Below are 21,827 nucleotides of genomic sequence, written 5' to 3'. Positions count from 1 at the left end.
CTGTAACGGATCGTGCAGCCACGTCTCGATCCCTGAGTCAACAGATGGGGGCGTTTGCAAGACAACAACCATCTGCAAGAACAGTTCGACGACGTTTGCAGCAGCATGGACTATCAGCTCGGAGACCATAGCTGCGGTTACCCTTGACACTGCATCATAGACAGGAGCGCCTGCGATGGTATACTCAACGACGAACCTGGGCGCACGAATGGCAAAACGTCATTTTTTCGGATGAATCCAGGTTCTGTTTACAGTATCATGATGGTCGCATCCGTGTTTGGCGACATGGCGGTGAACGCACACTGGAAGCATGTATCCGTCATCGCCATACCGGCGTATCACCCGGCGTGATGGTATGGGGTGTCATTGGTTACACGTCTCGGTCCCCTCTTGTTCGCACTGACGGCACTCTGAACAGTGGACGTTACATTTCAGATGTGTTACGACCCGTGGCTCTACCCTTTATTCGATCCCTGCGAAACCCTACATTTCAGCAGGATAATTCACGACCGCATGTTGCAGGTCCTGTACGGGCGTTTCTGGATACAGAAAATGTTCTACTGCTGCGCTGGTCAGCACATTCTCCAGATCTATCACCAATTGAAAACGTCTGATCAATGGTGGCCGAGCAACTGGCTCGTCACAATACGCCAGTCACTACTCTCGATGAATTGTGGTATCGTGTTGAAGCTGCATGGGCAGCTGTACCTGTACACGCCATCCATGCTCAGTTTGACTCAATGCCCAGGCGTATCAATGCCGTTATTACGGCCAGAGGTGGTTGTTCTGGGTACTGATTTCTCAGGATCTATGCACCCAAAGTGGGTGAAAATGTAATCACATGTCAGGTCTGGTATAATATATTTGTCCAATGAATACCCGTTTTCATCTGCATTTCTTCTTGGTGTAGCAGTTTTAATGGCCAGTAGTGTAGTCTAGAACCGGTGTGCCAATCAGGCATAATCGCCGTGAGCATTGAGATCATCCCTCAGTCGCACTGGTTGGTATCCTCCTGCGTGAAGAAGCCCGTAACTGTCTGCTGTACGTTCTCTTTCGACACGAGACGTCGATTGCTCAAGGCCTTTTTTGAGTGACCGAAGGCATGGTAATCGCATGGGGAGAGATCAGGATTACAGGGTGGGTGCTCGAGAGTCTCCCACTGGTTGTTGTCCTTAACGGATGAGGCTGGCCTCCCAGATCGACAGGCGTCTTGTGTCGAATAGCGGCAACCACGGAATTTGGTGTACCATTCCACAACTATGGTTTTCGACAGATATGCCGGCCCATACGCATTCTTCATTCTGCAGCTGACGTCTGCCACTGTTTGATCTTCAGCGTCCAAGAAAATAATAACAGCACGTTGGTGCTGTTCGGACGCGTTTGGTAATAACGTCGCCATAGTTCATATTTCCACATTTACCGCACCCAATCCAGGAAGACACGAGTACCACACTAATCCTCTACTGTGTCCGTACTTATCTACCCGCGTCAGAGTCGCGCTACGTTGCATATACCGAGCAGCAACGCCCTCAAACAGAAACTTTTTGATTGCCCCTTATAGATCCAGATCATGTTTCTATGAGTTCCACAAACATGGGACAGTATAAAACAATTAAAAATCTGTTGCAGCAGGATATCGTTGCGACATAAAATTTTGGTTTGTAGATTCATTCAACTTTCTGGCGTGCTCTGCAGAAAAATGTCTCGCATACACTGACGGAAAAAAATCGCCACACCAAAAAATAATTCATGCAGCATAATGAAACTTCGGGAATACATTTGTCTAGGTAACATATTTAAGTCATTAACATCTGCAAGATCACAGGTAAATGTAAGCGCGAGATAAGCCATTACAAATGTGAAATGCTGGTACATTAATAACTGGTGTAACCGCCATAATATTGACTGCAAGCATCCAAACGTGCATGCGTTGTGATATAGAGGTGCGGGATGTCAGTTCGTGGGATGGAATCCATGCCTGTTGCATTTGATCGGTGAATATAGCGACGGTTAATGCTGTTCGTGGTTGACGCTGGAGTTGTCATTCCATGATGTCCCATACTCGACGGGAGACAGATCTGGTGATCGAGCAGGCCAAGAAAACATGTCGACTCTCTGTAGAGCATGTTGGGTTACAACTACAATGTGTAGGAAAACATCCCCTTGAATGCTGTTAATGAATGGCAGCAGAACAGGTCAAACCATCTGACTGACGTACAGGCTTGCAGTCAGGGTGCGTGGCATCACGACAAGAGTGCTCCTGCTGTCACACGAAATTGCAGAATAGACCATAACGCAAGGTATAGGTCCTTTGTGCCTAACAGTTAGGTTGATTGCACTGCATCATCAGCTGGCCTCCCTGTAACCAGCACAGTGCCATCACTGACAGAACGAGCATTCATCAGGAAACACAACAGACTTCCACCCTGCTCTCCAACGACCTCTTGCTGACGCCACTGAAGTCGCAAATGGCGGTAATTTGGTGTCAGTGGAATGCATACTACAGGGCGTCTGGCTCGGAGCTGTTCCTGAAGTAACCCATTTGTAACGGTTCGTTGTGTCACTGTGGTGCCAAATGCCGCTCATATTGCTGCTGCAGATACAGTACAATGCGCCAGAGCCATACCGATGGTCTTCGCTCTTGGCAGAGCAACGTGGCCGTCCGGAGTTCGGTCTTCTTCCAACAGCAAATTCTCGCGACTGCCGCTGCCTGCAATTTTATACAGTGGCTGCACTCCTGCCAAGTCTTTCTGCAGTATTTCGGAAGAAACATCCAGCTTCTTGTATCCCTGTTATACGATCTCGTTCAAATTCAGTGAGGTGTTGATAATGGCGACTTTTCCCCTTGAGTAACATCAACTCACTATGTCCAGCCTCAAAGGTAACTAACGCGCTCGACTGTTGCGGCGTGTATTTGAAGCAAAACTGATTGGCATTCTCATAATGGCGCTACTAGTGCGACTCTCATGAGCTTGGCACGAAACTGAAGTAGATATTATCTTTAAGATTATAAACACGCCATCCAACGTTCGTTTATGTCGCACCACTCCTTCTTGGTGTTGCGATTTTTTTTGCGTCAGTGTATTTAAAACCTGGTGATGTGCAAAATGACAGCGAGCATTTTAACGTAATTAATGAAAAAGATATTTTCCATATGAGTGTGTAACTGACGAATCCGTCTTGTTGGAAGAACGGTTGGCACCAATTGAAGTTTTCAAAAGCTAGCTGAGCAGTGAAACAACAAACAGAGAGATGAAATACCAAAGAGAGTGCAAAGTTTGGATTTAGTTTTAATGCAAGGGATCAGGAGATTACTCCAATTTACATTTGGTGTCCGATGTCTTGCTTTTCGTGTACATACGTGAAAATCTCTGTGCACTCTTTCTTGAAACAAACGAACTAGATCAAGTCCATTGTCTGACTTCATTTGGTTTATAAGGAACGATAGAACATAGCTATCAGTCGTAATACCATTTTTTTATTCTTGTATATCAGACTGCAGCTATAAATGGCCAACTTCAGTGCATCTGGATGAATTATAATCCAACAAACTCCCAGCAGTAGAAGTCACCGTATGACTTTACTGGTGTACAGGCAGAAGGAAACTCTTTGACGATTTTTGTTGCAATTTTATACAATTTTTATGTTTTTTTGTAGAACTGTACCCTTTCTAAATTCCAAATCTTGTGGAAAAGGTAATTAAATAAAAATAAAGTGCCATGGTAGTTACCTTTCCTTAAAGCAATAACGAAAGCATGTCAACATAAACTGGATAATAATATATCAAAAAGAACATCAGGAAACTGAAGCGAATATAAAACAGGATTTATCTGTCTAAAAGCTTGTATTTCACTTAGATCCTGAAGACAGTAGAAATAAAATGATCTGCAAACAATCAAGTACGTCAATAATACCTTTATGACAGTGGACACTGTTCACAATACTAAGTAATATCGTTGCTTTAGATCTTCAATTTGCTCTCATTTAGATTACAGCATTGCCCGCATCTCGTGGTCGTGCGGTGGCGTTCTCGCTTCCCACGCCCGGGTTCCCGGGTTCGATTCCCGGCGGGGTCAGGGATTTTCTCTGCCTCGTGATGGCTGGGTGTTGTGTGCTGTCCTTTGGTTAGTTAGGTTTAAGTAGTTCTAAGTTCTAGGGGATTGATGACCTAAGATGTTAAGTCCCATAGTGCTCAGAGCCATTTGAACCATTTTAGATTACAGTAGCAGGCATTCCATGTGAACTTGATGCATACTTTGAGAACTGTGTTGGAACTCTCATTACCAGTGCAAGCTGTTTCACTAGCTAAAAGTACTATTGTTTTATAAAACTGCAATGGCTGAAGCTATTCCCAAGTTGGGCAATGTCTTTCGTTTCAGAGACAAGAAGATTAATGCTTCTGATCAGTGTGTGAGGTGTCAATTGAGCCAGCGGTTTTCCTCTTTTACACAGAATTTCGTACTTCATGATATCATTACTGTCAAACACATCATCTTCTACATGGACGGAGAGAAGGAGAGTTCATTACATCGGCAGCCTCTGATTTCCAATCATTCAACTCACAAGGCGTATAGAGATGAAAAACAGTTTCATCATTAGATAACATCTTTACACATTCTTCAGGAAATAGGAGTTTTTTCACATTGATCACGGCAAGAAGCCTGCGAATACGGAAATTAGTGGGAAAGATTAGACAATATAATGAATTATTTTGCCTACTGTATGATCACTTTGCTATGAAATCTAACGATACAAGGTCACAGAAAAAAAACTTTTACAACATGCTCAATTACAATATTTGTAATATTACATGTATCTGCTGAGTGTGTGTGAAGTGTGGAGTAATGTTAGTGTTGTGTGGTGATGGTGGTGATGTTAGTAGCAACAGGGCGAAACTTGGTGCTGTCACATAGCCTGCTCCTTGCAAATAGCAAGGTCGTAAATAGGCGTGCTTAACATCCCCATTCGAAGGACAGATCACCATCAACAGTGTCACATGCCCTCACTTCATGAGATTCTGCAGGGAGATTTCGTATTTAAACCAGTAGATCGGCTCAAAGGCTAGTGATCAGGAACATTACACTGTAACTTCTCCTCCCTTCGCTAGCCTAATACCGGTAATGAAAATTTTTTCAATCGTCGGGACTCGAATCCATTTACTCCAGTCGAGCACCACTGCACAAGCGTGCATTAGTGGTCTTTACGCTCTCCCCATTTTATCGATCAGTGTGTTTACACTTACTAGACCTCTAACTGCCGCTAGGTTCCAGTAACTCATAATGGCAAATGTTTTGCTGGCCTGTTGTTGCTTTCGTATTCATCTGATACCTTGCTTTACATCCAAACATGGCCGTTCACTAGCTACTGGTGAATTCCTTATGGCCTTGTGGCGCTACGCAACGCTTTGAGATTACTATACACCTGTCAGACACTGATATGGATTGGTTACGCAAGACCTAACGTAATACCCAGCGTCAGATAATCACCGCGACTTCATCCGTGACTATCGCTTGTCCATTCGCCACAGTTGTTGGGGCAGCACATGTTCAGTTTTTCCTCGTGTTCCAGTATTAGGATGTTTTCATGGGTGAAAACATGCGTTTGGTGATGTTCACTGCTACGGAAGAAATATAAAGTCTCACGGATGTGTAATTACGAAGCAGTGCTAAAAAGTAATCCTTCTGAATCTTTTACCCTGTTCTCAATATAGATTGAGGTATTACAGGTCATGCATATTACTCATTCGACTTTCCCGCTTCGCTGAGGCAAGCTGCAATCCTCTGCCGCTAGAGGGGGCCAAATTGTTGCGTGTAACGTGGTGGTGTGTAACGTAAATACATACACTACTGCTACACCACGAAGACGACGTGCTACAGACGCGAAATTTAACCGAGAGGAAGAAGATGCTGTGATATGCAAATGATTAGCTTTTCAGAGCATTCACACAAGGTTGGCGCCTGTGGCGACACCTACAACGTGCTGACATGAGGAACGTTTCCAACTGATTTCTCATACATAAACTGCAGTTGACCGGCGTTGTCTTGTGAAACGTTGTTGTGATGCCTCGTGTAAGTAGGAGAAATGCGTACCATCACGTTTCCGACTTTGATAAAGGTCGAATTATAGCCTATCGTGATTGCGGTTTATCGTATCGTGACATTGCTGCTCGCGTTGGTCGAGATACAATGACTGTTAGCAGAATATGGAATCGGTGGGTTCAGGAGGGTAATACGGAAAGCCGTGCTGGATCCCAACGGCATCGTATCACTAGCAGTCGAGATGACAGGCATCTTATCCGCATGGCTGTAACGGATCGTGCTGCCATGTCTCGATCCCTGAGTCTACAGATGGGGACGTTTGCAAGACAACAACCATCTGCACCAACAGTTCGACGACGTTTGCAGTAGCGTTGACTATCAGCTCGGAGACCATGGCTGCGGTTACCCTTGACACTGCATCAGAGGCAGGAGCGCTTGCGATGGTGTACCCAACGACGAACTTGGGTGCACGAATGGCGAAAGGTCATTTTTTCAGATGAATCCAGGTTCTGTTTACAGCATCATGATGGTCGCATCCGTGTTTGGCGACATCGCGGTGAACGCACATTGGAAGCGTGTATTTGTCATCGCCATACCGGCGTATCACCCGGCGAGATGGTATGGGGTGCCATTGGTTACACGTCTCGGTCCCCTCTTGTTCCCTTTGACGGCACTTTGAACAGTAGACGTTACATTTCAGATGTGTTACGACCCGTGGCTCTACCCATTATTCGATCCCTGCGAAACCCTACATTTCAGCAGGATAATTCACGACCGCATGTTACAGGTCCTGTACGGGCCTTTCTGGATTTAGAAAATGTTCTACTGCTACCCTGGCCAGCACATTCTCCAGATCTCTCACTAACTGAAAACGTCTGGTCAGTGGTGGCCGAGCAACTGACTCGTCACAATACGCCAGTGGTATCGTGTTGAAGCTGCATGGGCAGCTGTACCTGTACACGCCATCCAAGCTCAGTTTGACTCAATGCCCAGGCGTATCAATGCCGTTATTACGGCCAGAGGTGGTTGTTCTGGGTACTGATTTCTCGGGATCTATGCACCCAAATTGGGTGAGAATGTAATCACATGCCAGTTCTGGTATAATATATTTGTCCAATGAATACCCGTTTATCATCTTCATTTCTTCTTGGTGTAGCATTTTTAATGGCCAGTAGTGTATGTCAGTGTGTCAGAAACAGCGTACTGTAATTAAGTTTCAGGAATTCAAAGAGATCGTCCACACATGGGGCATGGCATGGCAATGCCAGACGACACACGAGTGCTGTGACATCTTCAACAATCTGACACTTTGGCTTCACCTATCATCGATCGTCCTCCATACAGTCGCGAATTGGTCCCATTCGATTTTCGTCTGTTTTCAAAACGCAAAAAACACTTTCGAGTACTTCGTCTTGAAAGCGATGAATCAGAGGGAGGTTGTGGCTCCGTCAGAAAAGTAAAACTTTCTACAGTGTCGGAATCAACAAACTGATCTCTCGCTTTGAGAAATGGGTTCGTCGCCGGGTGACTATGTTGAGAAATAAATAACCAGACATCAGGAAAAAAGATGAAGAATATTGATAAAGCTTGCTATATTTACAAAGCTTTAAGATCTTTCACACAAAAAGTTCAGAGGCATTGCTTTTTAGCATGCCTTTGTATTTCAATGCAAAACTGACCGGAAAGTGGTTAAAATGTGTGAATCATGGAATGTCTCCAAGACTAAATCGTTTCAGACGGAAAAGAAATCAACACGAAGTTGAATTAACCTGCATTAATTTAATACCATGTATTGCATAATGCGTTGCGTAATTGTGGTCGGCATGTCGGTGGTCTAGTGGTTAAGCTGTCTATGGATTTTGGGACCCGGGGTTATTTCCTGGCCGCGTCACAGGTTGTGTTCAATCGGAGTCTGGGTGTTTCATTTGTAACCATTTCACCTTATCTTCATCAGAAAGGTGCATAGTCGCCAAAATGGCCTCAAATATAGGACATTGGACGACAAAATAACGCCAGACGGGGTCTCTTTGTCAATAACGTAATACGATCACTTCATTTTAAAAAATATATATAATCGTCCCTTTCTTCTATGTCTGTATAATCTTAATGCTGTAAGATATTAAACTTGATGTTCAATTTAAATCAGCAAATGTCCTTTTAATGGAATAAATTCTCATAATTCACATTTATGATTTCTTGCCTGATGGATTTGCTTCCGGTTTTGTTCGGAAACTTACTGGTCTATCATCACTTGCAAGTCGCATAAATTACAGAAGTAAGAAAAGCTCGAGACGAAGACACGAGAAACATGTTCGATACTGATCACTTAACGTTCTCTCGAAATATTCAGTCTTAGTTATCAAATGGATAAGTAGGCAGTGCCCTGCATCGTGTATATTAAGTAGGGAACTTCGCATATGCTATACTGACTGTCTAAAACAACTAGCCTATTTGATCGGGAAATGTCATCTTGATGGTGCACATCGCCTTGGTTGAAGATAAACCACTTCTTGCGTCACTGCTCACAAGAAACTGAGGCGTACCTAATGAATGGACATTGTTTCAGGTTATAAGAGGTAAACCAGTTTATTCTGGAGTTTAATTTAGATTTAGCATTTCACAAATTATGTGTAATTTACGCTCACTTTATTCGTCTGAGATATCACTCCTGGTCACTGTGACGTACGTACACTTTGGCTGAGATGTGGTGTGTCCTCACGGCACTGGATGTGTGTGTTGCAGGTGCGAGGCCCGGCATGCTGGACTACATGATCTGGCCGTGGGCGGAGCGCATTGAGGGGCTGCGTACGATGCACCCAGACGTCAAGCTGCCGCTGCAAGACTTTCCCAGACTCGTGAGTCTATTCTGATCGTCTCGTTCATCAATCATTGTCGTAAAGACCATGGGAGGACTATTCCTATTACTATGCCTTGCATAATCTCCGTAAAAAAAACCCGAGACAGAGATATGTGCGACCCTTAATTTCGGTAGAGAGTTGGAACGTGAAATCCACGTTGTAGATAAATAATTTTCGATTTTTCAATGCCCTACAACACGGTAACTGATCTTTCTGCTGTTAATGAATCTGAACTGATGGCGGTGCATACTACTTTCTGTTTCTAATATTTTGTAAGGCAAACCAAATCATACGTTAAGTTTCCCTTTTAAATAAATACTGCTGTATTTTCAAAATCTTTCGACACTGCTTATATTATCTGCTAGTCTTGACACTGTTCTGCCAAGTGCATTCAATCCGTCATCGAAAACCCGATACAAGATGGTAACATCAAATCACTCTAGGCGTCGCTGATATGAATGCAGATTGCTTCAGCACCCCTAGCTGCTAAAATCATTTTAATTCCTTCATTACATGTATCGGTAACGAATAACATGTAACTCGTTAGTTGACATACAGATGTTCTTACCAATATCGTTTTATACAACCCATAATTCTCTACCTGGCCTTCAAAAACCAGGTGCGAGAATTCCATATTTTTTCTCCTGCTATGTGCAAATTATTAGTCCTACAGAAAAATAATCAGACCGTTTTGGTAAGAAATTTGATGTAGCTTAATTCTGTACTGGGATACATTTTTGTTAGAGACCATAGTTTTCCAGTTGTTCTAGAAAAACGTACAGAGATGAACAAACACCCCACCCCCCATTCAGCCCCCACTGGTCTAGATATTTAGTACGTTGTTCGTGGCACTCACTTCTACCACTGCACAAAAACTTGCGACTGTACGAATTATTTCCCAAATTCGACCTTTTTTGGTCTTCGTTACGACACTTAGTCGAGCATTTACAAATCGCAAAACTGACGTTTGTGTAGGTTTTGCCTAACAATACTGTTAGAAAACCTGACTGGTCAACGATGAGTGTGGGTGTGGAGGTGGCTTTGAAGTTCAATTTTGTACGCTTTTCCTGAACAGCTCGAAAACCGTGCCCTCCAGAGAAACGCATGCCAGTAAAAAATTTAACTACATTAAATTTCCTGCAAAAAGATCCTGTTCCTTTTTTTCTGTGAGCTAATAGTTTGTGCGTAACGAGCGAGACAATAGGAAAATCTCGCACATGGTTTCTGAAGACCAGGCATAACATTGCGGGTTGCATCAGTAGGGGAAGCTGAATCACCTTCTATACAGAATGGGAAAGCACTAAAGAATGCTGTGTGTATTCCTGAGAGCATGCTCATGGCTTATTTGCTGGTGTAGACATACGATGTGAGTTGTATTTTGTGACGCAGTTGTTACTTTTACTTACCCAATCCACCAACTACTTCTTCTCTTCGTGGTCCTTGCTCCACTATCTGGGATATATACGACCGCTTCTGTCACATTTTAGCTAAACGAAACGCCATTCTAATAATTTATAGGCAGTTTAGCGAATTATTAATATCGATAAAAGTGAATGAATACATCCTGTAAGGTTAATAATGTTGACTAACACCAAAGAATTATATTTCAAATCGAATAAATGCTCAGTGACATTTCTCAAATATCAATAGATGGTGATCACACATCACTTCGGATTCAATGATTTTTAATACAAATAATCGATAATACATTCAACAGTACAATGTAAACGCGAAAACCTAGTGTACGAGAGTTCATTTCTCAAAGCAATAATTATAAAACTGATTAGCAAACTTTCTAAGTCCGGCAGGACTGTTCCTTCAGGAAAAGATTTGATATATTTTTCATCTCTGTGCAAGCAATGACAGTCACAAATTGCAGTAAAACTTCACTGCTACCTCGATTCTCAGAAGCGCAAAATTTAAGTTGATGCAAGTGTCCCAAAATTTATCACTAAAACTGCCACCGGAGTCTGCAAAAATTTATTCATTGCGTGGCAATGCTCTAACATTTCTATCTTTAATATGAATGATTTGGTCGATCTGGACATGTGTCATGTCATACATCTACGTGATTACTCAGCTATTCACAATAAAGTGCCTGGCAGAGGGTTCAATGAACCACCTCCATGCTGTCTCTCTAACTTTCCGCTCGCGAACGGCACGCGGGAAAAACGGGCACTTAAATTTTTCTGTGCGAGCCCTGATTTCTCATATTTTATCGTGATGATCATTTTTTCCTATGTAGGTGGGTGCCAATAGAATATTTTCGCAATCGGAGGAGGAAACTGGTAATTGAAATTTGATGAGAAGATCCCGTTGCAACGAAAAACGCCTTTTTTTAAATGACTGCCACCCCAATTCACGTCTCATGTTTGTGACAATATCTCCCCTACTTCGCGATAATACAAAACGAACTTCCCTTCTTTGTACTTTTTCGATGTCATCCGTCAGTCCCACCTGATGCAGATCCCACACCGCACAGCAATACTCCAGAATAGGGTGGACAAGTGTAGTATAAGCAGTCTCTTTGGAGACCTGTTGCACCTTCTAAGTGTTCTGCCAATGAATCGCAGTCTTTGTTTTGCTCTACCCACAATATTATCTATGTGATCGTTCCAATTTAGGTTATTTGTAATTGTAATCCCTAAGTATTCAGTTGAATTTACAGCCCTCAGATTTGTGTGACTTATCGCGTAATCGAAATTTTGCTGATTTCTTTCAGGACTCATGTGAATAACTTCACACTTTTCTTTATTCGGGATCAATTGCCACTAGATTAGATTAGATTAGATTAATACTTGTTCCATAGATCTTGAATACGACACTTCGTAATGATGTGGAACTTTTCGCACCATACAGATATCTTATCTAAATCATTTCGCAAGTCGTAGAACTAAACTATATAGACGATACAAAAAAAATTGTTATATCCCAAAGAACTGACGATTACTCTCTCAATATTTAAGTTGATTGATTTTATACTTACGAGGAAATCATGATTTCATAATTATCTCCAAAGAAGTTACTTCTGCATTTTCAAAATCGTTGTGGAACAGACACATTACTGAAGTTGATAATATGAAATTATTTCCTTATACGATTAAGTCTGACATGTATCCACCTAAATTATTAATATCTTAGGAAATAAAGCAGCAAACTACTGAAGAGTCCAGGAAGGGAGGCCTCTTGTCGGTATCAGGTGCGTCATAGCAGTGTGCAACGTGTACACGATAGCTCCAAGGACCGAACATTGTAGCACTCCAGGTTAGATAAGACGTACTGTGGACAGTCCGGCCTCGGCTCCCTCACGGAAGATCCTGTCGTCGTGATAGGAGCTGATAAGCTAGACACCCGATCCGCGTTGAAGTAACTTCAACAGGAGGTCGTCTGGCCACACTGTGAAACGCTCAGGAAACGACCAGGAGCACCGCCCGAAGTACTCGGGTCTCCTCTAACCGCATGAGTTGACTTCCGATTTAATGCTCCTTCCAACACCTGAACTGATCCTCTGATAGGGCAACCTTGTTGCTCGTCCCAGATCTTCAATTAAAGTCATATCGTGAAGGATCAGGTGAAAGTTATCTGCTGTTTCTTTTTGATCGCATGAAAGAGCTCAGAAATCTACATCTGCATCAGTACTCTGAAATCCACCTGATGGTCTCTGGCGAAGGGTACTTCTGGCACCACTAAGTGATTTCCTTTTCCCTGTACCCCTCGCGAACGGCGGGTGGGAAGATTGGTTCAAATGGCTCTGAGCACTATGGGACTTAACATCTGTGGTCATCAGTCCCCTAGAACTTAGAACTACTTAAACCTAACTAACCTAAGGACATCACACACATCCGTGCCCGAGGCAGGATTCGAACCTGCGACCGTAGCGGACACGCGGTTCCAGACTGAAGCGCCTAGAACCGCATGGCCACAGCGGCCGGCGGGTGGGAAGAATCATTGCTGGTAAGCGTCTGTATTAGCTCCAATTTCTCGAATTATCTCGTCGTGGTCATTTCGCGAGATGTATTTGAGGGAAAGTAATATGTTGTCCAACTCTTCCCGGAAACTACCCTCTCGAAATTTCAGTGGTAAATCTCTCCGTGATGCACAACGCCTCTCCTGTAACGTCTGCTACTGGAGTTCGTTGAGCATCTCTCTGACGTTCTCCGGCCGACCAAACGATCCCGTGGCGAAACGCTGCGCTCTACGCTGGATCTCTAGCTCTTCTATCAGAAGAACTTGAAGAACACATTGGAGGACCACTGTAATAATAGTGATGAAGCAGTGCAAGCAGAGGTGAGGTTGTTGCTTCGTCAAGAAAGTAAAACATTCTAGAGGGAGGGTATTAACAAACTGGTCTCTCGTTGGGAGAAATGTGCTCGTCACCAGGGTAACTGTTGAGAAATAAATATGTGGACATGAAGAATATAGATGCAGAATGTTAATAAAGTTTGTTTTATTTAAAAAGCTTTACGAGTTTTCAAAAAGATCGAAGACATTTCTTTCCAACATGTCCTCGCATATATTAGTTAATAAATATTGTTTAAATAAAATTAATGAAAATAAAGCTTCGTTTAATTAAGCGATGGTTTGGTAAGATTTAATACACTCAACGTAAAACATTTAGAGAAATTTGCTATTACATAGACAAAATTCTCATCGCGGCACGAATTAAAGAAACTACTGTCGTATCACAAACTTCTGTTTACTTTGATGTTAGCGCTGTATACGAAAAATTTATAATTACGTTTCTTTTCCAGTTGGCATGGGGAGCAGCTATGAAGCAGGATCCCGCAGTGAAAGCTTCACTCATGAGTGGAGAAGCGCACGCCAGTTTCATCAAGAAGATCATGGACGGCAGCCTTGACTACGATAAGCTATAGCAGACACAGCGTCCCGTTTGCTACCACATCACTTTTTTACAGCATCGCAACTATATCATCTTGGCAGATGGCCTGCAGCTTTTCGACATTTGGCGTTGATTTCACTGACTGACATAAACATAAAAGCTGTTAAATAGAGTTTCCTTACTCAAAATATGAGAACATACACATGTAAATGAAATAAACTTACATGATGTTTCATTGTTTTAAGGTGTCTTTATGTTTTGTTTTGTTTCGTCGTTCCTTATTTCTTGAGTGTGATTAAGGAGACCGAGGACAGATCTTTGTTACTACGTCCTGAAGCTCAATTATGTTTTACTGCAGCGTATTAATGAGCTATTGCTATGATTAATTCAGGACAAACGCTGAGGAAAAATGGAAGTGTAAAAGCACTGGCAGTTCTACCACATATTTCTAACAAAAAGCAAGAGACGTATTTCGTGTATCGTTGGTAAACGTCACATGTAGGATAAATGTAGGATGTATCGTGAAAACAGCACCTATATTATTCGTACTGCTGCTGCTTATGAGCAGACCCATATAACTATCGCAGACCAACACCGAAAACTAGGCAATACATTTGCGAACTATTTTTCAATGACACAGTTGAAGTTTTGAGCTTCCCTTCTTCTTTCTTGTCCCTACACTAACGTAAGAAAATAAACGACGAGTACAAGTAAGTTTTTCACTAAATCTGAGACGCTCTTACCACTCAACAAAATATTTTGCAGCAGAAGGTTGTTACAGAGTTGTTATTTAGTGAGTGGACTGTTGACCAACCCACTCTGATGCTGAATAATCTCCACCCGTGCATCATTCGTCTGAAAGTGCTAGGAGATGTTGCACAGCGTTGTCTCGTATTATGGTTCCGTTCTGACTAGTTCCTAGACTTGGCTGCGCCATCTGGTGACAATGAGTGGAATGTGAAATATTTTAGCGGCCCAAGAAGAGTATAGCAAAAACACAGCAGATTTGAGACACGTGGTATATACCATTTTGAGTTATGTAGTATGTGAGATAGTGACGTAAATGGTTAAAACTAGTTGAAAAATTACAAAACTTCGGCAGCTTTTGGTGGTACACATGAAAATGTCCACTCTTAGACAAAAAAAGCAGTATATCACGAAGAAATTATTCTAATGGGACGGAAATCGGTGGATGTGATGTACACGTACAGAAAAACAAATGGTTACCGTGTCAGAACAGCTGCATGATTTTTTCAAGAGCAAGAGCTTCACAAGCTGAGTAAGTCGGTAACGCATTGGTACACCTCCGACCCTTATGCAAGCAGCTTGCCACTGATTGGCATAGTTGCTGAATGTCCTCCTGAAGAATATTCTGCCAAATTCCGTCCAATTGGCGAGTCAGATCGTCAACATTCCGAGATGGCTGGAGGGCCCTACCCATAATGTTCCAAACGTTATGATTTGGGGAGAGATCAGAAGACCTTGGTTATCAAGATAATGTTTGGCAAGCGCGAAAAGCAGTAGAAAGTCTTGCCAGCTACGCATTGACGTTATCTTGCTAACGTAAGTGCAGGATGGCTAACTACGAAGGGCAACAAACCGGGGCGTGTTATATCGTCGACTTGCCGCTACGATGAAAGGGTGTCGCGGATGACAACCAAAGAAGACTTGCTATGAAAAGAAGTGACACCCCAGAGCATCACTCCTTGTTTTCGGGCATGTAGCGGGTGATAGTCATTTTGGTATCAAACCATTGTCCAGGGCATCTCCAGAAACGTCTTCGTTGGTCGTCGGACTTAATTCGAAGCGGGACTAAACTCTGAAGACAATTCTACTCCATTCAACGAGATCCCACGCCGAAGACGTGTCTTGAGAAGCCATGGAAAGCAGTGGGATACCAATCTGACTGTCACCCGCCATATGGACCGATATCCCGGAATGATAGTCTGGGGTGCTATTTCTTGTCATAGCAGGATCCCTTTGGTTGTCATCCACGACACCCCTACAGACGTCGAAGATATTCTACCTTCCGTTTTGTTGCCCTTCATAGCAAGGCATCCTGCGCTTACAATGCAGCAAGATAACGCCAGCCCGCACAAGACAAGAGTTTCTACTGCTTGTCTTCTAGCTTGTCAAACCCTACCTTGGCTAGCAGGGTCTTCGTATATGTCCCCAACTGAGAACGATAGGAGCAATATGGACAGGGTCCTCCAACCAGCTCGGGTTTATGACGATCTCACGCGCCAGTTGGACACAATTTGACGCGATATCCCTCAGTAGTACATCCAACAACTCTGTCGGTCAGCGCTACAAGGGCCAGATGTGGACCAACGCGTTATTGACTTACTCACTTTGTGAAGCTCCTACTCTTGGATAAATCATCCAGTTTTTCTGCAACTGTAATTATTTGTTTCTCTGTGTATGTATATCACATCCAGCGGTTTCTGTCCTGTTCGGGTAATTCCTTCATGGTGAGCCTTTCTGTTATCTTGGAGTGTAATTTATCGAAGTCGTGGAGCACAGCCTAATGAACACAATGTCCCTAACCTTCCTCTGATAAGAAATCCTGATTAATATTTTAAACTTGAATGTCATAACGTTCGAAGAGCAAGATAATGTTCTTTGAGGTGTGTACCCTTAGGACCGTTAAGGTCATCAGACTGCATAAGTACAGGTAAATTCAGGTATAAATGGAGACTGTTCGCTGATAATTCTGCATATTACGCAAAAGTATCGTAAGTGGTTCAATGTAATGATGCAGTTGGTGTACTAAGTGACAGATGCCTTTAAATATGGATAAATGCCAGATAATACGAGAAAGAAAGAGGGTGCAACAGTATTCACCTACAAAATTGTTGTTAAACTTCTAGAGTCTGCTATATTGTCTAGACAGTACAGGTGTGATGCGAAATGGTAGGAACCCATAAAATCTCTAGTAGGAAAGGTGAATCTGCTGCTTAAGGAAGCTATTGGGCATCTGTTATGGGAAGAGTGTCCGAGGTGTTGTTCAGTCACTTGATCAGAAAGGATTTTCTTCCTCCGCACACTATGACTCGTTCCATAACGTATACGGGGTTATGTTTTAAGTGTATCTAAAGAATGTAGATGACTGTAAGGGCTGTGTGTATAGTGTAGTATCATTTTGCATGATGATGAAAAAAGGGAGAGGTTAACAACTGCCACCTGCGGCACACCAGTAGATCAGCAAATTAAATATTAAGTTTTTCTGTGCTTTTCCGTTGTTTAATTCTTAAATTCCTTACGTGTTTTTTTTATTTAAAAGGTATGATATTGCGATTTTGTAAGTGTAAACTGTAGATTCCTACAGTCTGTAGCACAGTTATTTCTATTGAACGGCCATCGACGCACCTCAGTATGGCTTCAGCCTACGTTGGTGACGCATCAGAAAGGTATCTAGTTAAATATTTAACTTTCCTTACACTTTTGTAATTAATTCTTGTTAGTAGTACTAGGACGGATGACTATGTGTGCTTGCTGTGTGCGGATGCTGGCTGCAGTTCACGAACAGGTGAAGACGTTTTTGGCCACGCTCAACGGTGTACAGGCTGTTGCCTCAGAGTATAGCGGTTGCGGAGGATCTGGCGCGTAGCATGTGGCACCTCGAGTATCGCTTATTTCGCCAACCGGCTCTGGTGTCAAGACACCTTCCAGTGCACGCGACTCGGGGGATCCGCCTTCACCACAGGATAAGTGGCGGGTTGTTATGCGGTCGCGACGCTTGAGGTGGAGATTGAATATGGAGGCTTGCCGTCTGGCCTAGCCCAGTCGCCCTGTGGTTGGATAGGTGGTCGCTTCTTCAGCAGGGTCTGAGCATCCACACAGGGAGAGGAGTCGCAACCAAAGGCCCTGTCGATACTCTGACAGTCTTGATTGCAGATTTATTGACATACGGTATAGGGTGGAGAAGTGTAGGACTCCGTTTCAGGGGTCAGAGGTGCACTACACAAAGAAAGCGGTCACTTGGGTAGCAGAGTGCTTATGGAGTGCACATGGAGGTCCACAGGCTATCCGGATATCTGCTGTCTTTTGATGACACTCGGCAGTCAATACGCAAAGAGCGTAATCAGACCCGCATTCAGAGTAAAGGCACTTCGACTGTCAAAACTGTAATAGTAAATCGACGAAGTATTCGACATCAAAGTTCCTGAATTCACTGCCCTCCAGCAATGTTATAAAAAACGTTTTGTTCCAGCTCAATAATTTTTTAAAGAAGTTAGAACTGGTTGCATTATATCAGAGAAACCTGGAGGGTATTTTTCTCGATATTTCTTTCTTGTTTCTCATTTTGCGCTCCTGGTTTTGTCTTGTGCTGGTGGTGTGTCATTTTTTTACTGCTGCTGTCCCATTTGTTCTGTTTGTTGATTGTTGAGCTGCCAGACGTGAGCTACCAGGTGAGAGAGAGCTGCCAGTATAGCTACAAGATGTTCTTGAAGAATGCATAACAGCAAATGATTTGGCCGAACCATTATCTAAAGCACTAGATTTGAGCATAGGGGCTAGCATAAACTGTCTACAAATCGTATATATAGTAGATATTTGAGTTATATATTTCATTCAAATTAAGATGTTTTCATCGACTTATTTCAGATGCAAATACACTATTGCCTTTACCTTGTTGAGTTTTTTTTTTTTTAGAAGAGACGAACTGTTAGCAAAAGATAACATGAATTGAACGCTCCAGATTAAAAAGGAATGTTTTGCTTGGAAAACGAAGTATATCCCTACACGTGTTTTCAATGGAGACTGCCTCAGTGTCATCTATGAATGAAGTTATCAATTGCTGCGCAAACAGTACAGACGTGCTAATCAAATGAGGCGGAGGTAAGTAGCCAGAGTGAAGCGGAGGACATGGTTTGACATCAATGTCAGTCATGCCCACTTCCTGAATATGTCACTCGAGTCAGTTCACTCACACACGTGGGATATATATACTGCTACTACCACCTGCCAGCTTCCAAATGGATCGATTTTCGTTTATTTCTCAGCCAAATATTAAACGATTTTAAAAATTCAGGAAGCTTCCATAATTTACACACTTCCTTGCTTAAACATTTTTAGTTGATACCTTGTGCTGGGCAACACATGTGGGATTCTTTTTACCATACATAATTACATAAGCAAGGGTACCAGCAGGAAATTTATCATTATCAGTTCCACGAAGCTGCATCGGTTTTTATTTTTATTTTTTTAGTGTCAACTATATTCTTTCTATGAGTCTTATTAATGAAATAAATTGGATAATTCGTTACGAAATTATCCATATTTGTATTTATATCAACATCACCTTTCAACTGTGTAACTCATTTAAAACTCAGAAAACAACTGTAAACCTTCAAATAATTATTTTGTAGGTCTAAGTTCCATATTTATTGTGGAGAAACATCATTTCATTCATTCTTAAGATAAAGTGCACACAGTTTACATGATCAAATAGTGACAAATCAGACAGCTGTTTAATTTTTTGATTTGTCTGAAATGTAATGAATATAAAGTAAGGCATATCTGATTCTATTGAGTTACAGAAATTCGTAATACCTAATTCAAAATTCTTCTTACCACTCAATGCAGCGACTTCCGTAGTTTGTAGTTCATAAAAAGGTATTGGAGTTTTGGGATTTTTCATTATATTTTCTTGTTGCTCTTGTCCATAATTTGGCTCAAACTTAACAACATATCCCATAGATTCTACAACAATTCTACATTCATTAGGAAAAGAATCTCTTACTTCAATTCCAGCATCGTTGAAAACAGACCAGCTAAGAACAGCATCTCTAGCACTAGAAGACCATGCAAAAATTACAGACCCCCTTATAATTTCTGAAAAATCCACCAAGATTTCCAAATGGATAAAGCACCTCTTTCTTCTTGTTCTTTATTTTTCCATTATAAGTATATGATCTTCTATGGTTATTTTATCAGCAAGAGATGAAGTCCAATACAACAAAACTGACAATAAAATAAAGGAGTGTTCAGTTCTAGAGGAAATATCATTTCCTTTCTTTATGGTTATAGAATGGAATAGCTTTGCCACACACTTACCTATTAATTTTTATTGGATGTTGGGTAATCTGATCCCACTGCTTTAACTGTCTTAAAGCTGATGTACAATTGACCATGATTATGATGAAGCTATCCATTTGATATGTGAATGTCAATTTCACTATCCTTGTTAGGAACATTTAGGTTGTATTTACTTTTGTCATTCAGAGGGAATAAGTATAGCTTGTAAGTTTCTATCTTATTCATTTAATAAGGCAACAATTTTATTAAGTCATTTTTAGAGCAATAGTTACACAAGCACCACTTAAGTCAATTAAATGGTCATTCCATCAGTTACAGTCATTTATAAACTGTGAATTTTATTGTGAACTGCAATACATGCAGGATAATGTAGTTCATAAATTAGCAGTCCACACCATTCATTATTAGGTTTGAATGAAGCAATAATGTTACTTTCTAAACGAAAATGATCTGTATGCTTTACAGACATTTCATTAGCTACATTAAAATTTATGTTGATTAGTTTGAATGAAATAATTTTAGGAACATCATTAGCAACAGTCTTTTCATTAACAAGAACAGTTTGGCCACTAAATCCAAATGGACTTTCAGTACTGTAATTTATATCCATACACAATTTAACATGAATTTCAACAATAACTCTATTTAAAATTTCATATTCCCTAATGTGAATATATTTGGCTTTTTTGAATGATTAAATGTCTCTAAGATTTTGAAAGTGTATTGACCAACAGGAATTATTATTGTCTCTCCAGTACAGTACAGTTTATTATTTTTTGATATAGTTGTTTGGAGTTAGAAATTTTTTGTGACAACCACTTGGTGCAACATTGTTGTAGTTTTCTTGTATATGAACTTACAGTCCCTTTCTGAGAACAGATGACTTCCCAGGCGAATGAAATAAGTAACTCATTTACTATAAACAAAAAAATTATTAATTAAAGGAAAACTGGTTGGAAACCAATAATAAGAAAACCAGTGGAGATGTCGAAAAATAAGCATGATAAGCTCTAGCTTAAGTCTATTCAATGTGCAATAACAGGGCCAAGCAGAGGTGGAAAACTACATTAATGATCGACAATTGTATTCTGGCTTCAGGATGGCTGAATTGGAATAAAACCAACTATCTGTATGTTTACTCTAAATACTTAGATCAGCCAAAATATCAAGATTTTATAAAAATGTGTAAAAAACTGGAAGATTAAAATAATCATATGATTACTACTTTTATTCAGAATAATCAAGAAATTATAACAATAGATGAATGTCAAGGTAATTCACTTGTAGTATTCAATGATTCCATTCTCGAAAATTAGGATTTAGTTACATAATATTTTACTAGAGACAGAAATAAAGGAATGAGGTTGTTTTTATTCAAAAATAGCAAAACAATTAGTAAAACATAATCTAAATTTTTAAATATATTTACACAAGATGATACAAATATAAATCATATTTACCATAAGTTTGTTGGTGGTTATTTAAAGTTTGATCAATTTCAAGGAGATTGTAGTAAATGCTGAAATGATGATCAATTCGAATTTTTTACAATAGATATAACTAGGAAACCCACTGAAGGTAAATACAAAGATCAAATTAAAGGTTCTTTATCACATAAAAATAATTTGTTAATGTTTTTCTGCAGTAAATCGTTGCAAAATACAAAGTCCGAAAAGTTGTCAGAAAAGCTGAATGAAATAAAAAACTGAAAAATTGAAAAAAACCATTCAAGCTTTGGAAACAACAACCAAGAACAGAATATGTAAAATTTAACAAAGACAACCAGCCTGTTATTGATGCAATCCAGCAGGTAAAACAAGGAATATCAGGATTAGATGATAATTTTGGTTGGTTAATTGGTTGGTTTGTTGGGGGAAGGAGACCAGACAGTGAGGTCATCGGTCTCATCAGATTAGGGAAAGATGGAGAAGGAAGTCGGCAGTGCCCTTTGAAAAGAACCATCCCGGCATTTGGCTGGAGCAATTTAGGGAAATCACGGAAAACCTAAATCAGGATGGCTGGATGCGGGATTGAACTGTTGTCCTCCCG

At 41.2% G+C, this 21,827-nt stretch overlaps 1 protein-coding gene across 1 annotated transcript in view; it reads left to right on the top strand.

Moving 5' to 3' along the window:
• Nucleotides 1-13,873, top strand: part of LOC124547332 (pyrimidodiazepine synthase-like) — a 41,954-nt gene extending 28,081 nt beyond the window's left edge. The window contains exons 4-5 of the mRNA XM_047125099.1: nt 8,781-8,893; nt 13,648-13,873. Of these exons, the coding sequence (XP_046981055.1) occupies nt 8,781-8,893; nt 13,648-13,770 (236 nt within the window). The 3' untranslated portion in view covers nt 13,771-13,873. The remainder of the gene's footprint in view (nt 1-8,780; nt 8,894-13,647) is intronic.
• Nucleotides 13,874-21,827: the final 7,954 nt, after the last annotated feature.

This window comes from Schistocerca americana, chromosome 1, assembly GCF_021461395.2.
Source record: "Schistocerca americana isolate TAMUIC-IGC-003095 chromosome 1, iqSchAmer2.1, whole genome shotgun sequence".
Lineage (NCBI taxonomy): Eukaryota > Metazoa > Arthropoda > Insecta > Orthoptera > Acrididae > Schistocerca > Schistocerca americana.
The sequence above is the reverse complement of the archived record's forward strand: the minus strand, read 5'-3'. Positions and strand labels throughout refer to the sequence as shown.